Source organism: Momordica charantia, assembly GCF_013281855.1.
Source record: "Momordica charantia cultivar OHB3-1 chromosome 9 unlocalized genomic scaffold, Mcharantia_2.0 BLBB01000009.1, whole genome shotgun sequence".
NCBI lineage: Eukaryota > Viridiplantae > Streptophyta > Magnoliopsida > Cucurbitales > Cucurbitaceae > Momordica > Momordica charantia.
Genome location: NW_028275167.1, coordinates 16,564,361 through 16,578,686, shown reverse-complemented (window position 1 = coordinate 16,578,686; position 14,326 = coordinate 16,564,361). Strand labels below are relative to the sequence as shown.

General features: G+C 44.4%; 1 protein-coding gene across 1 annotated transcript; it reads left to right on the top strand.

Annotated features, from left to right (window-relative positions):
* Positions 1-2,156: 2,156 nt before the first annotated feature.
* Positions 2,157-4,634, top strand: LOC148209089 (uncharacterized). The gene is made up of 3 exons (XM_088117414.1): positions 2,157-2,490; positions 2,703-3,328; positions 3,753-4,634. Exons 1-3 carry the CDS (start codon positions 2,157-2,159, stop codon positions 4,632-4,634), a joined length of 1,842 nt encoding a protein of 613 aa, XP_087973540.1.
* Positions 4,635-14,326: the final 9,692 nt, after the last annotated feature.

Sequence of the window (14,326 nt, the reverse complement as noted above, 5' to 3'; positions counted from 1 at the left end):
ATAGTTCAGGCCTTGGGAATTAATGGCAAGGCCGAACGTCATGTTTCTGTAGAGGAGTATTCAGGCCTTGGGGATAAATTTCAAGGGTCAATGCGACTCGAGGAGTTAGGCTTGAGGGATTAAAATAGAGTGGTGCTTGCGAAGTAGTGGTGCTAGGCCTTGGGAATAAATGGCAAGGTCGAACATCAAGTACTGTAAAAGGAGGGGGTGCGGTAACTTGGGAATAAATGTCAAGAGTTGTCATGCCTCGAGAAGTTAAGCGGGGAGTAACACAGGGGGGTGTAGAGGAAGGTTTAGTACTATGAGACAAGGGCTAGTGAATCATGGGTTTGTAGTCTTGGTAGTTCCGACGCATGGTTGTTGTATGTAAATGTCAAGTTATTGTTCGCTATCTCTCGCTGCCTATTTAATTGCCTTGCTATCGTTTTATTCTATATGTCGTGACTGTGAGCATGATTTTTGTGCTAGTTAGGAAGTGCTACTTACGGAGTACCTTACGTACTCACCCCCCTTTTTACCCTTATATGTTTTCAGGTGTGAACAGGGTCCACCGCGGTGATGACGTGGAGAGGGCTTGATCGAGGAGGGATCACTAGCCTAGTTAGTGAGGATAGAGGGAAGGGTCGTTGGGTACGAGTAGCATTGGGATTTATGTTATTACTAGGTGTGGACCGAGGAGAAATTTTGTATTCTTTAGAACTACTTTATTTGTTATGGATGTAGCTGGTAAACGCGTCACTGTTGTCGTTGGAGTTTACGTGTACGGTTGTTTTATTTATTTAAGAATTTTAGCCACTGAGGCGGATATGAGATGTTATTTGTTTTTAAATTGCCCACGGAGGGCGAAGTCCTGACAGTTTATAAAATTTATACTTCTGGTACAACGCATGAGAGTCGAAGCTTTATTTCATTTAAATTATTTCCCAGGGAGTTGCTTATCTCGTGTTTAGAGTTAAGGCTAGCCAGGTGAATTATTTAGCGTTGCCTAGGATGATATAACATCCTGGGGCGCTACAGTTGGTATCAGAGCCGAAACGTTTCTGTAGACTGAGTTAGAAACTAGCATACTTAGGAGTAGTGATCTTGGTCGACCTCCTCGTCATCACCAGGTACGCTTCATGCTTGTCCTTGAGAGCTTATACATTTCCCATGATTTATTTGTGCGCTGAAATTTTTCTCATCAGTTTTTGTTGCCGCTCTGTTTCGCTAGACATAGAGTGTTCATTAAGCGTACCAAATAGAATATGGTGGACCTTTTTCTATTATGGGAGTTTCGACTGCCACTTTTCCTATTAGTCTATGTGTGGAGTATCGTGTTAACGTCTTACCAAAATTTTGTGCCGTTCTTCCAGACAATGCCTCCCCGTCGTAGTATGAGATTGCGAGATGACGCCGACCTCGCTCCCGGAGGTGAGAACGGAGCGGATCCACTGCCCCCTCCTGCTGGGAATCAGGCAGGAGTAGTCCCTCCATTTCCTCCAGCAGCAGCTCGAGAGCGGGCAGATTCTCCAGTTCCCCCAGCAGTTCCTCAGGTGAACCCCCAATTGGTGTTGCTTGTGGAGGCTTTGCAAGCAGTGATCGATAACGCCGCAGGGGTGGGCAGGGTCCAAGCTCCGCCACGCCAACAACTTCATACTCCCCAGAGCGAGGCTCGCTTCATCAAGGATTTCAAGCGCTACAGACCCCCAACCTTTGACGGTGAGAGTGAAGGAGCGACTGCAGCGGAAGAGTGGATCAAGAGAGTTGGAAGCCCTTTACGCGTATCTTGGTTGCGAAGACCAATTCAAGGTGAAGGGTGCGGTTTTTATGTTGAGGGGCGAGGCCCTGAACTGGTGGGACTCAGTAGCAGCGGCAGAGGATCATGCGAATGTACCAATTCCGTGGGCGAGGTTCAAGAACTTGTTGTACGACTACTACTATCCGGAGATTGTGAAAGACATGAAGGAGACGGAATTCCTGCATCTAGTCCAAGGAACCTTCTCGGTGGCACAGTATGAAAGGAAGTTCACGAAACTCTCCCGTTTCGCTCTAGAGTTGATTCCCACTGAGGCATTAAAGATCAAGAGGTTAGTTAAAGGCTTGCGCAAGGGAATCAGATGCCCGATGGACCTCCAGCGACCCACCACCTATGCTGAAGCGGTTAGGGCACCTTGGTTATGGATAAGGATGTTTCCAACAAGGCCTCACCCCTGCCAGAGGTCGGATCATCTTCAGGTGTGAAAAGGAAGTTCCCTCCGACTTATGCCGACCCGGTATTGAGAGCACCCCAGCACCAGGCTCAGCACCAGGGCATGTCGCCAGTATGGCCCACCTGCCAGAAAAAACATACGGGGCAGTGTTGGACGGGAAGTAAGGGTTGTTTCAGGTGCGGAAGAGAGGGGAATAACCAGATGATTCCACCATCAGTTTCGATGCAGGGAAATAACCAAAGGGCTCGTGTCTTCGCACTTACTCGCAAGGAAGCGGCGGATGCCGAAACAGTGGTCATAGGTATTTCTTCTCATTTTTTTTTGGGTTTTGTGTGTGAGTGTATGTCCTTATCTTTGCATTGTGATCCAGGTACTGTTTTAGTGCATGATGTGCCTGCGTATGTATTGTTTGATTCGGGGTCGAGCCACACTTTCATCTCTTCTACGTTATTCATCAGGCAACCCTCGAATTAGAGCCGTTAGGGTTTTTGTTGTTAGTTTCTACACCATCAGGGTCGAATTTGATCGCTAGTCAAAAGGTGAGGGCAGGTGAGTTGTCTTTTGATAATCATACTCTAAGGGCAAGACTGATCCAGCTGGACATGCAAGATTTTGACGTTATTTTGGGCATGGATTGGCTAGCTACCAACCAAGCCAACATTAATTGCTCGAGAAGAGAAGTCTCCTTCCAACTACCTTCGGGTCGGAACTTTACATTTAAAGGAGTTACGGGTAGAGTCCCAAGGACAGTATCAGCGTTGAAGGCAGGACGCCTGTTGCAAAATGGAGCTTGGAGATATTTGGCCAACGTCGTCGACATTAGTAAGACTCCACCTAGTATCAACTCCATTCACGTGGTCAGAGAGTTCCCAGATGTGTTCCCCAATGACCTTCCGGGGCTACCCCCTGTTCGTGAACTGGATTTTTGTATCGACTTACCACACGGGACAGCTCCCATTTCAAAGGCACCGTACCGCATGGCTCCTGCAAAACTTAAGGAGCTTAAGGCTCAGCTGGAAGAGCTCTTAGACAAAGGCTTCATTCGCCCGAGCGTGTCTCCTTGGGGTGCTCCCGTGCTGTTTGTGAAAAAGAAAGATGGATCTATGCGACTTTGTGTTGACTACCGGGATCTGAACAAGGTGACAATAAAAAATAGGTACCCCCTTCCTCACATCGATGACCTCTTTGACCAACTAAAAGGAGCAAGGGTGTTCTCGAAGATAAACCTACGATCGGGGTACCACCAGTTGAGAATTAAAGACGCCGACATACCTAGGACAACCTTCAGAACCAAGTATGGGCATTATGAGTTTACCGTTATGTCTTTCGGACTCACTAATGCCCCTGCGGCATTTATGGATCGCATGAATTGAGTTTTTAAGGAATTTTTGGATCTGTTCGTGATCGTGTTTATCAACGATATTTTAATTTACTCCAATACGGAAGAGCAGCACGAAGGACATATGCGGCAGGTTCTTACCGCTTTGAGGAAGAACAGCCTGTACGCGAAGTTGTCGAAATGTGAGTTTTGGCTGGTTAAGGTGGCTTTCCTTGGCCACATAGTCACCAGGGAAGGTATTGCTGTGGACCCGCCAAGGTGGAGGCGTCAGTGGTTGGCCAAGGCCTCGCACAGTGACCGAAATCCTCAGTTTTCTCGACCTAACCGGCTATTATAGAAAGTTCGTCCAGGATTACTCTCGGGAGTTAACGGTAGAAGATGTTTCGGCAGTGCTAGCTCAACTCTCGATCAAACCCACCCTAAGACAACGAATCATCGCTGCACAAAAGGGAGACTCCAGTCTGAGCAAGGGTTTCGTGATGCTGGGCCTAGGAGATTTTTCCCTTTTGGAAGATAAGGCCCTGCTCTATCAGGGGAGACTGTGCGTACCAAGAGATTTTCCTTTAAGGAGGGATTTACTAACCGAGGCTCATAATACCCCATTCTCGATGCATCCTGGGAGTACCAAGATGTATAGAGATCTTAAGAGACACTATTGGTGGCACAATATGAAGCGTGAGATTGCTCAGTTTGTTAGTAGCTGTTTGACGTGCCAACAGGTGAAAGCCTCCAGACAGAGGCCCGCCGGGTTGTTGCAACCTTTAAGTATACCGGTGTGGAAATGGGATGACGTAGCCATGGACTTCATTACAGGGTTGCCGAGAACGGCTAAAGGTTTCACAGTGATTTGGGTAATTGTGGATCGCTTAACAAAGTCTGCGCATTTCATACCAGGCAAAGCCACGTATTTAGTAGAAAGGTGGGCGGAACTTTATCTGCATGAAATAGTTAGACTCCATGGCATACCAGTGACCATAGTGTCAGATCGGGACTCTCGTTTCACGTCAACGTTTTGGCGGAGTTTACATAAAGCTATGGGGACACGACTCGATTTCAGTACGGCGTTCCACCCCCAGACCGATGGCCAGACCGAGCGTCTGAACTAGGTTCTAGAAGATATGTTGAGGGCTTGCACATTGGATTTCGGTGGTTCTTGGGACAAACACCTGTACTTAGCAGAGTTTGCATACAACAACAGTTATCAGGCCACCATGAACATGGCCCCATATGAAGCGTTGTACGAGAAAAAGTGTAGGTCGCCGGTGCATTGGGATGAGGTCGGTGAGAGAGTCCTGTTGGGACCAAAATTGGTACAAGAAACTAATGGTGCCATCCAAAAGATTAGAGCAAGAATGCAGACGACCCAAAGCAGACAGAAGAGTTACGCTAATGTTAGGCGAAGAACATTGGAATTTGATGTCGGTGACCACGTTTTCCTTCGTGTGGCACCGGTGACGGGAGTCCTACGTTTTGGTAAGAAGGGAAAACTCAGTCCAAGATTTATTGGTCCTTTTGAGGTCTTGGGGCGCATCGGACCGGTCGCTTACCGGTTGGCTTTGCCACCGTTGTTGAGCGCAGTGCATAACGTGTTCCACGTGTCCATGTTGAGGAAATACGTTGTAACGCCCCGAGTCCCTCAGGTTAGTTAGTCCCGGATCGGGAGATTTTTTTTCAGTAATTTTAAATTGATTGTTAATTAAATTTATGGATCGTTAACTAAAGTTACCCTTACTATCGGGCTCTAAACTCCAACTTAAATTAATAATTACCGACTCGGTGTGGTGGGTCTTGTTTTAAGGGGGATGGACTTCTTTCCTCTTGGGCCTGAACGCGTTGGGCCTCCATTGGGGTAAATGAGTTTTAAAACAAAACAAAAGGAAAAGAAAACCCTAGCCCCAAGCTCCTTTTCTTTCTTCTTCTTTCCCTTCAACCCTAGCCGTTTTCCCTCTTTGGTTCTTCTCCATCTCCCCGATCCATTCCCGTTTTCCGGTAACCCCGATGGCGGCAGCGGCATATCGGCTCCACGGACAGCGGCACTCGGCGGCGGCAGATCCACGAGCGGCGAGAGGCGGTGAGAGGCGGCGATCGACGGCGTGAAGCAGCAGATCCGGTGGTTCCGAGCGGTGGCGCGAGGCTCCCTCCTCCAGCGTGGTGCGACGGTGGCGGTTCTGCGCGCGGGTTGAGCAGCAGTGGCGCAATCTTCCCGTGGCAGCGTTCGAACCGCGGCGGCCAGCGACTCCCGGTGCTCCAACGGCGGCGCGACCCCTCCTCGCGGCGGCGCACGGCGAACGACGTACAGCAGCGAATCAACGGCAGATATTGAACGTTACAGCGGTGTTTTGGACGTTTGGCGGCGACCCACGCTCATTCGAAGCTCGATTTAGGCTACCCACACCTTGGCAAGCTAGATCTAGGTGACCCACATCCATTCGAAGCCGGTTTGGGGGTAATGTGTCATTCGAATCCTTTTAGAGTCGAATTTTGGAGGCCAAATAGGTTGTTTAACGTGCTGTATTTTCTGTTTCGGTGTGCTTAGGTGTGGAGTCGGCGCAACATTTAAGGGAGCGGTTGTGAGTAAGTAGCACGGGGTGGGTGCGTGTGTTGGTGTTTATTATTTATTTGTCGATGTACCATTTATGATGTTTTGAAAATGGTTCTGATACGACGTCGTGCGGTGTAACTCCCGTTTATGTTGGTTTGTATGCCTAGGTAGTGTTGAATGTTCGTTGGTGATAATAGTAGAAACTTTGTATTGTTGAGTTGTCGAGATCTGTCGTGGAATGATGTGTGTTTGCAGGGAATATTCGTTAAAATAAATATTATGGTGGGGATGTTTGTTGTCTGAAATCTGTATGAAGTGTTTGGCATGTTTTATGAATTTTTATTATATCTGGCAATGCTTAATGTTTGCGGATGTTGGATAATGAGTGCTTGGGTGATTTGTGTTGGACTGCAGTCGTTTAAAAATTGTTGACCAAGCTCCGTTACGACTAAACTCACTGCGGCGTTGTTGTTAAGATTTAATATGTTGTGAAAGCATGATTGATTTATTGTTTTGCTATTAGAATGATATTTATGTTGTGGAAGCATGCTGAAATGTGTTGGTGAGTTGTGAGATGCATTGAAATCATACTGGTGGTGGTGTTGTTGATGGGCGTTGTGGTGGTTGGTGTTATTAAGGGGTTAGTACTGGAATCTTGGTTGGAGGCTAGAAACGATATGTGGAGTTTTGCAAATTATGAAGTGAATGGGTGAGTGTCAGGGCCTCGGGTATAAATGGTCGGGGGCTGATACGTCACTAATTGGGTATCGAGGCCTCGGGTATAAATGGTCGGGGGTCGATACGCCAATATTGGATAAAGATGAGTGTCGAGGCCTCGGGTATAAATGGTCGGGGGTCGATGCGAGGAGTCTTTCCGAAGGAGAACTATTGGGGCCTTGGGTATAAATGGTCAAGGGCCAATAGATTGTAAGACATCGATGCCTCGGGTATAAATGGTCGAGGGTCGATGCACTAGTGTCGGGGCTCTGGGTATAAATGGTCAGGGGCCGACACTACCAAAAGAATGGTTTCGAAGAGCTCGAATAACTGAGGTGAACATAGTTGTATTTGATGTGTTGGAGAGCCAGGTGGACGGTATTTGTTTTTATATGATTGTGGTTAGCATTGGGTCTTATAGAGCATGTTTATGGATGAATATATAATGTACCAGTAAAGCATGTCTATGGTTGTTCACATACAGATATGATAGAGCATGACGATGTATGTTTCCTTTATGGTTATGAGCATGATGTTTGTGTGTGCTTTGTGAGGGCTACTTACGGAGTATATTTCATATACTCACCCCCCCTTTCTACAATGATTGTTTCAGGTGAAGGACTTGGGAGTGACCAAGGTGATGGGACGGAGGAGACCTGACAAGCGAGGACCATAGGCTGCTTAGTTTTTCCTATTTAGTTTAATTCATTGGTTAGGGCCTTATGTTGTGGCAAATAAACGATTTATTTGCATTTAAATATTCGAGAGATTTTTCCCTTGTCGTTAGATTTCCTTCGGGTTAGGTGCCTATTTGAGATTTATTCCATTTGTTTAGATTCACATAAATTGAATAATAACTTGCCTCGTGAAGTGGTTCATGAATGTTGTTGAATGTTATTCCATGAGATTGGTTTATCGTTAATTTGCTGAGGATTGGGACTTGACTTTATAAGTTTATGTGCATAGGAAGTTGGCAGGTTATAGCCGGGGTTAAATTTGATTAGTTGGGTAGTTAACGTGACCTAGAGGTGAGCGGAAATTTCTGGGTCGTTACATACGTCCATGACCTTTCCCACGTCTTGGATTACGAACCACTGCAGGTAGATGAAACATTGTGCTATAAAGAAGTACCCATTGGGATCATAGCAAGAGAGACCAAAGTGTTGCAGAACCGGGTGATTGATTTGGTGAAGGTCTTGTGGAGAAACCACCAAATAGAAGAGGCTACTTGGGAGAGAGAAGACGAAATCAGGGCCCATTATCCTGAATTGTTCGAGCAACGAACTTTCGAGGACGAAAGTTTTTCAAGGGGGGAAGTCTGTAACGCCCCGCGTTACTCAGGTTAGCTTGCCCCGAGTTCCGGGAAATTTTATAACAAAATAGATTTTATTTATTTATTTATTTCATTTTATTTTATTTGATTCATCACTGATCTTTATTTAATTTAAGTGTGACACCTCGGCTAGTGTGTATTGTTACAGATTTAGTGGTGAATTAGTAGCGTGTAGTAATTTATCAAGTTATGGTTTAGTACGGATTCCGCTATGTGACACTTGTTTTGGACCATTGGGCCATTTACGAAATTGAATTATTGGTTTGTTTTAACAAAAAGGGGTTGGGTATGTGGGCCTTAAACAAAAGGAAAAGAACCCAAGCCTAAGGGAGTTAAAGTTTTAAAACAAAGAAAAACCGTAGCCCTTATTATTTTCTCTTCTCTTTCCTCCCTTTCCCTCTCTTGTTGGAGCCGCCGGCCACCCTCCACTCGGGTTCTTCTTCTCCGACGAGCAACCCCGTTCCGGCGACGCGACGATAAGCGGCGACATCGGAGCAGCAGGTGCAGCGTCGGGCGTCGGGCAGCAGCAGGCGCGGCGGGGCGGCACGTGGTGGCTGTTCACGGTGTTTTCCCTCGATCCGACAACCTCCAACGACTCGAATAGCTTAGATCTGGGAAGTCCGGTAATTTTCTTTGACCCACCCTTGTTCGAAGTTAGATTTGGATTACCCACACCTAAACGAAATCGATTTGGAATACCCACACCTAAGTGAAGTTGTTTTGTAGTAACGGACATCAAATCGAAGCCGTTGGAGGCCATTTTGGGCGTTTCTTGCTGCTGTAAAAACGTGGATAGCAGTGTTTTGAGTGGTATTCGATGATTAATTTCATCCGTTTGAAGCCTGATTTACGCTACCCACCCCTTTGCAAGCTTGATCTAATTTACCCACACCTACACGAAGTCGTTTTGCGGTAATGAGACCCGTTGAACCCTCTTAGAGTTGTTTTCGAAGGCTGAACAGTATATTTATGTTGCTGTTTTTTTTCTGTTTTTGTGCGTAGGTGTGAGTTCGACGTAAACTTAAGGACGTGGTTGTGTAAGTAGCACCAGGGGGCGAGTGCGTGCGTTATTTAGCGTTAACGGAATGGTTTTGATGCTGTTTTTCTTGCTAAAATAATTTAATTGAGCATGTAGGGATTGTTAGTTTTGATTTGTGAATTTCTAGTGATCTTGTTGCCGTCTTTCTATTATTGAATACTTTTGAGGAAACATGCTTCCTGTTCTTATTGTTGTAGGTGACTAGTAGGTTCTGAATTGTTGTAGTTAGAAGTAACTGCCTCATGACGTTTTGCAAATATGATGTAAATGAAATGCTCGCGTTGTTAAACTGATAATTTAGTTTATATTGTTCTAGTTGTGAGCTGTTGGGTGTATTTTGTTTATTACGAGGAAAAGCATGCTTGTAAACTGTGCAGTGAATTAGAATGTGGGAAATTTACCTGTACGTGGTCATGGGAGGGTTAGTGAAGCGGTGAAGGGTGAAGGGTAAAGGGACGGGTTGATAGTCCGTTAACTAGGGGTGTTCTGACCTGAAAATTCATATAAATCGCTTGGAGGTTCAAAGCCTTGAGTAGTGGCCCTGGGAATAAATGACAAGGCCGAACGTCAAATTTCTATAAATGAGTATTGTGGTCTTGGGGATAAATGTCAAGTACCAATACGCTGGGAAGTCATCGGTACCTTGGGGATAAACGGCAAGGACCGGTGCACAGTTCAGGCCTTGGGAATAAATGGCAAGGCCGAACGTCAAGTTTCTGTAGAGGAGTATTGAGGCCTTGGGGATAAATGTCAAGGGTCAATGCGACTCGAGGAGTTAGGCTTGAGGGATTAAAGTAGAGTGGTGCTTGCGAAGTAGTGGTGCTAGGCCTTGGGAATAAATGGCAAGGTCGAACATCAAGAACTGTAAAAAGATGGGGTGTGGTATCTTGGGAATAATGTCAAGAGCCGTCATGCCTCGAGAAGTTAAGCGGGGAGTAACACAGGGGGGTGTAGAGGAAGGTTTAGTACTAGGAGACAAGGTGTAACGCCCCGCATTCTCTGACTCATTTATTTTATGATTTAAAATCGTGCCTTTGGATTTCTTCCTTTTTTTCGTTAAATGAAATTATTGAAACTTCTTATTTTGGAGTTTTAATTTTGGATAATTTCGAATCAAGTCTATTTTCGTTTGATTTAGATAATTAAGTTCTAAAATTTTGAAAAGAGAATTTAATTAAAACTTAATTAAACTTTTGGAAATTTAATTTTTCCTCCTGGATTTCATTTTGGGTTGTGGTGAGTTTATTTTAATTACTGGAGTGTTTTCTTTAGGATTTTCGCTTCGGGCCTTAGATTTATTTGTTTTACTTTTGTTCTAGTTGAAGATCGTTGAGTTTATATTGTCTGAAAGTAGAATTTTTGTTTCTTCAAACCCATGAGCCTTCTTTTAATTTCGGAATTGGGCTTTTAGTTTAAAAACAAAAGAAAAGAAAATAAAAAAATAAAAAAATAAACAAAACAAAAACAAGAAGCCCTAGGATCTCTTTCTTCCTCTCCCTCTTGTTGCAGCCGCCAGCCCCCCCCCCCCTCTCGATTTCTGCCGCCGGCCACCATAGCTCCGGCGATCGAGCCACACGAACGACGCCCCATTTCCGGCGGTGTTTCTCAAGGCGAGCAACGACGGCAAGTCATTCCAGCAGTGACCCGATGGTGGTACGATGGCGACCGGTTCTCCGATGTCACTTGCACCAGACCCGACGAACCGGCGCGACTGATTACGCTTGTTTACATGCGTAAAAAGAATGTTTTAGATGCTGTTTTTACTATGTTTCAGCTTTGTTTCGGATTTTTCTCGGTCGTTTGAGTTCTAATTCATGCAAAATTCATATATGATGGTTTGTGGTTGGCTTATATTGTATTTATGACATTGTAGGACCATTTGGGAGTGCAAATTAATCAAAAGAAGCAAAAAGTCGGAAAAACCTACATGGGAGGCGCCAGGCGCTTGCGTGGCTGCAGAAAAACTGGTTTTCTTCCAACTTTGCCCTTAATGAAACGCGTCTTCCCATACGTTTTGGTGGTTCCAACCGATGCATACGTGTAGAAGAAGTGTTCCACTATCAGTTTGAGCACGATTTAGTCAGTCAAAAGAGTTGGAAATGGGTGATTCACCATCGTTTTAGGACCTACCTAACCAATTATGCACAGCTATAAATTCCAGCAACTTCTCCACCAAATTCATCAAGCCTTGCTTCCTTCTCTTGATCATTTTTAGTGTTTCTTTGTTGCTTTCTAAGTACTTTAGAGTTGCTTTCATTAGTTGCTTTTGGTTTTTAAATCCCGAGCACTTTACATTCCTTTATTGAGCTTTGTTTTGTTTCCATTTGTACTTAGATATTTTCTACTTATTCAAATATATAAAAATCCAGCACTTTGCTTATCTTCCCTTTGCCTTTACTTTATTTTTTTTAAGAGAGTTGTGTTTTTGGAGGAAAGAGCACGTGACACTCCCCCTTGCTTGAAAGAGAAGGGCGAAACTCTCAATCCCGATAAAAACTCTCCGTTAGTTAACTTTTGTTTTTCACACATGCATTCCACATTCAACCATTTTACTTGCTGTATTTTCTTCAATATGTCTTTCTAAATTCCCGTCTCTGGCCCGGTTATGGATAGTTAGCCTTTTATTTCTAAAAAGGGTTGCTAAGAAGTAGTGTTTTTGCTTTCCATTCATTGCTCAACATGTTTTCCCAAAAAGTTAGGATTTAGAGAAGGCCACCGTAAGTCTTAAAAAGTCAATACTGAAAAGGTTGCTTATTTGCATTGTTGAGTGGTTAAACCGAGGAGAGGAGCGCCTTAGACGTAAGGGTTCCACTTAAGTAGCCTAGACATAGGACCTTAACCCGAGGTTGCGACTATTTCCATCCTAAAACTAAGATATCTCTCGGAATAGACATATTAGGGAATGTCTTAGGACTTTGAACTCGCTTAGACATAAGTCAAGTGAAAAGCGTAGTCGTTGGTTCCTAAAGTAAAATGCATATCGTCCTTAGCATATCCTTGATTCTTTGTTGGCTAACTTGAAGTAATTCGAGCTAGGTTTTATCATTATAAGTCCAAATCCCAAATCCAAAACGATTATTTGTGACCACTTCCCATTTTACAAGAATCACTCATTTCAACATTCACTATTCTTTAAAACTTTAGAGTTTGGAAATTATTTAAAAGTCCCTGAGGATCGATACTTGGATACTCCATCCATTTTATATTACTCTGACAGGTGTGCGCTTGCATCTATATAATTGTTACCACGCTTAGTGCGTGCGTTCAGCAAAACGCCAGTCAGCGACGGCGAACCACGAGCAGTCCCGACGACCCATCTTGCGGCGGGGAGACCTAGATCCGACGGACCCGACAGCGCACGACCCCAATGCCCAACACCAGCCCACGGCAATTTCGGCGGCTACCCACGAATCCCTCCGGTGTTTTGCGTCAGTTTTGCGGCAGCCCGAGCACTGGACGGTGCTGCAGCGGCGGGTCATGGCGTTCCGACGATGTTTGCCTCAGTTCATGGCGTCCCGACGTTCTTCAGCGGTTGAAATGGTGATGCAACTCCTCGATTAGTCCAAGTCTGGTGCGTCCAGCCCTCCTCGACGCTAGCAGTAGCTGTCCGGCCCGTTTGAAGTTTAGTCACACCCGTTCGAAGCTCGTTTTTCGTTACTCGTCCCCTCCGGCGTTGGTTCGGCGTTGACCCACCCCTAATCGAAGCCAAACCAGCGTTACCCATCACTTTTTGACATCGAAACAGCAGGCGCAATGTCCTTCAAACTTGGAGTTGAAAGCTCGGACCTCCTCGGCATCGACCCACTCCTAACACAAGAGGTCTTAGAGTGAGTTAGTAGGTAATAACTCACCTAAACCTTGTTTCGATTCAAATTACATGTTTTTAGATAAATTCTAATCAAGTTTGGTTTGCTTTTGGATTTAGGAACCCTTCGGTGAATTTGGTAGCGCATTAGAACTTTGTGGTAAGTAGTTCTTACTTGGGGGATGTTTGTTGATTGAATATATATGAATTGTGTGGTGCTTTCGGTGTGTTTATTATTTATTAATATGTAAGTCAATAGGTGTTATTGAGATGGTTTCGTGCTTAATCTTGCTATACTTGAATATCTCATGTATTTAGAGTTTGTTGGGCATCATTTGAGGACTTCTAGTTGTTATTGTTGGGTTGCATCCTTGTTGTTTCTTTTGTTCCTTTCCTTTACATATTAGGAAAATATCTTGTGTCATGATTATTGGATGTGCCTTGAAAGTTGCTGCTTGGTATGGTTGGAAGTGATTAAGCTTTGATGTTTGAAAACATGTCTTGGAATTGAAAATGCACGTGATAGTTTTATGTTATTTAGTTTATGTTTGCTTAGTTGGAAGCTACGGGATTATTTTCTTGTTTTGTACGATGAAAAGCATGTTGGATAATTGTGTTATGATTAGATGTGTGAATGGCTTGTCGATGCACTTGAATGATTGGAATTGGTGGCCTATTGAGTAAGGAGAAGTAAGTAGACGAGGGGCGGGTGCATGCGTTGATGTTTATTATTTGGTTGCCGTTGTGCTGTTTTATGACGTTTAATATTGATTTTGATACGTTATTGTGCAGTGTAACTCTTGTTTATGTTGGTTTATGTGCCTGAGTAGTGTTGCATGTTCGTCGGTGATAATAGTGGAAATTTTGTATTGTTGAGCTGCTGAGATCTGATGTGAAATGATGTATGTTGCAGGGAATGCTCGTTAAAGTGGACTTATTGTGGAGATGTTGTTGTCTGAATTTTGCATAAGATGTTAGGCGTGTCTGATGTGTTTATTTATGTCTAGCAATGCTTATTGAATACTGATGTTGGATGATTTCTTCGAATGTTGGATATTAAATGTTTGGATGAATTGTGTTGGGCGTGTTCTTAAAAGTTTTCTGAACCGCTATGTGAAATGTATGTTATGTGAAGCATGCCATAGGGTTATTTGTTGAAGCTCTTGTGTGCTCTATGTTGTGATCAGGTTGGTTGCTGTCAAACTTTGTGTTTTTTTTTGAGACCTGTGATGCATTGAAATCATACTAGTGGTTGTGTCGTGATGGGCATTGTGGTGGTTGCTGTTATTAGGGAAGTAGTACTGAAATCCTGGTTGGAGGCTAGAAATGATATGTGGAGTTATGAAAGTTACGAAGTGAATG

Excerpts from the sequence above, each read along its gene's own strand:
- LOC148209089 (XM_088117414.1), top strand. The coding sequence starts at position 2,157 with ATGGATAAGGATGTTTCCAACAAGGCCTCACCCCTGCCAGAGGTCGGA. Across the intron at positions 2,491-2,702 it reads TGCCGAAACAGTGGTCATAG|GGTCGAATTTGATCGCTAGT; the intron begins GTATTTCTTCTC and ends CTACACCATCAG. Across the intron at positions 3,329-3,752 it reads ACTACCGGGATCTGAACAAG|TCACCAGGGAAGGTATTGCT; the intron begins GTGACAATAAAA and ends TTGGCCACATAG.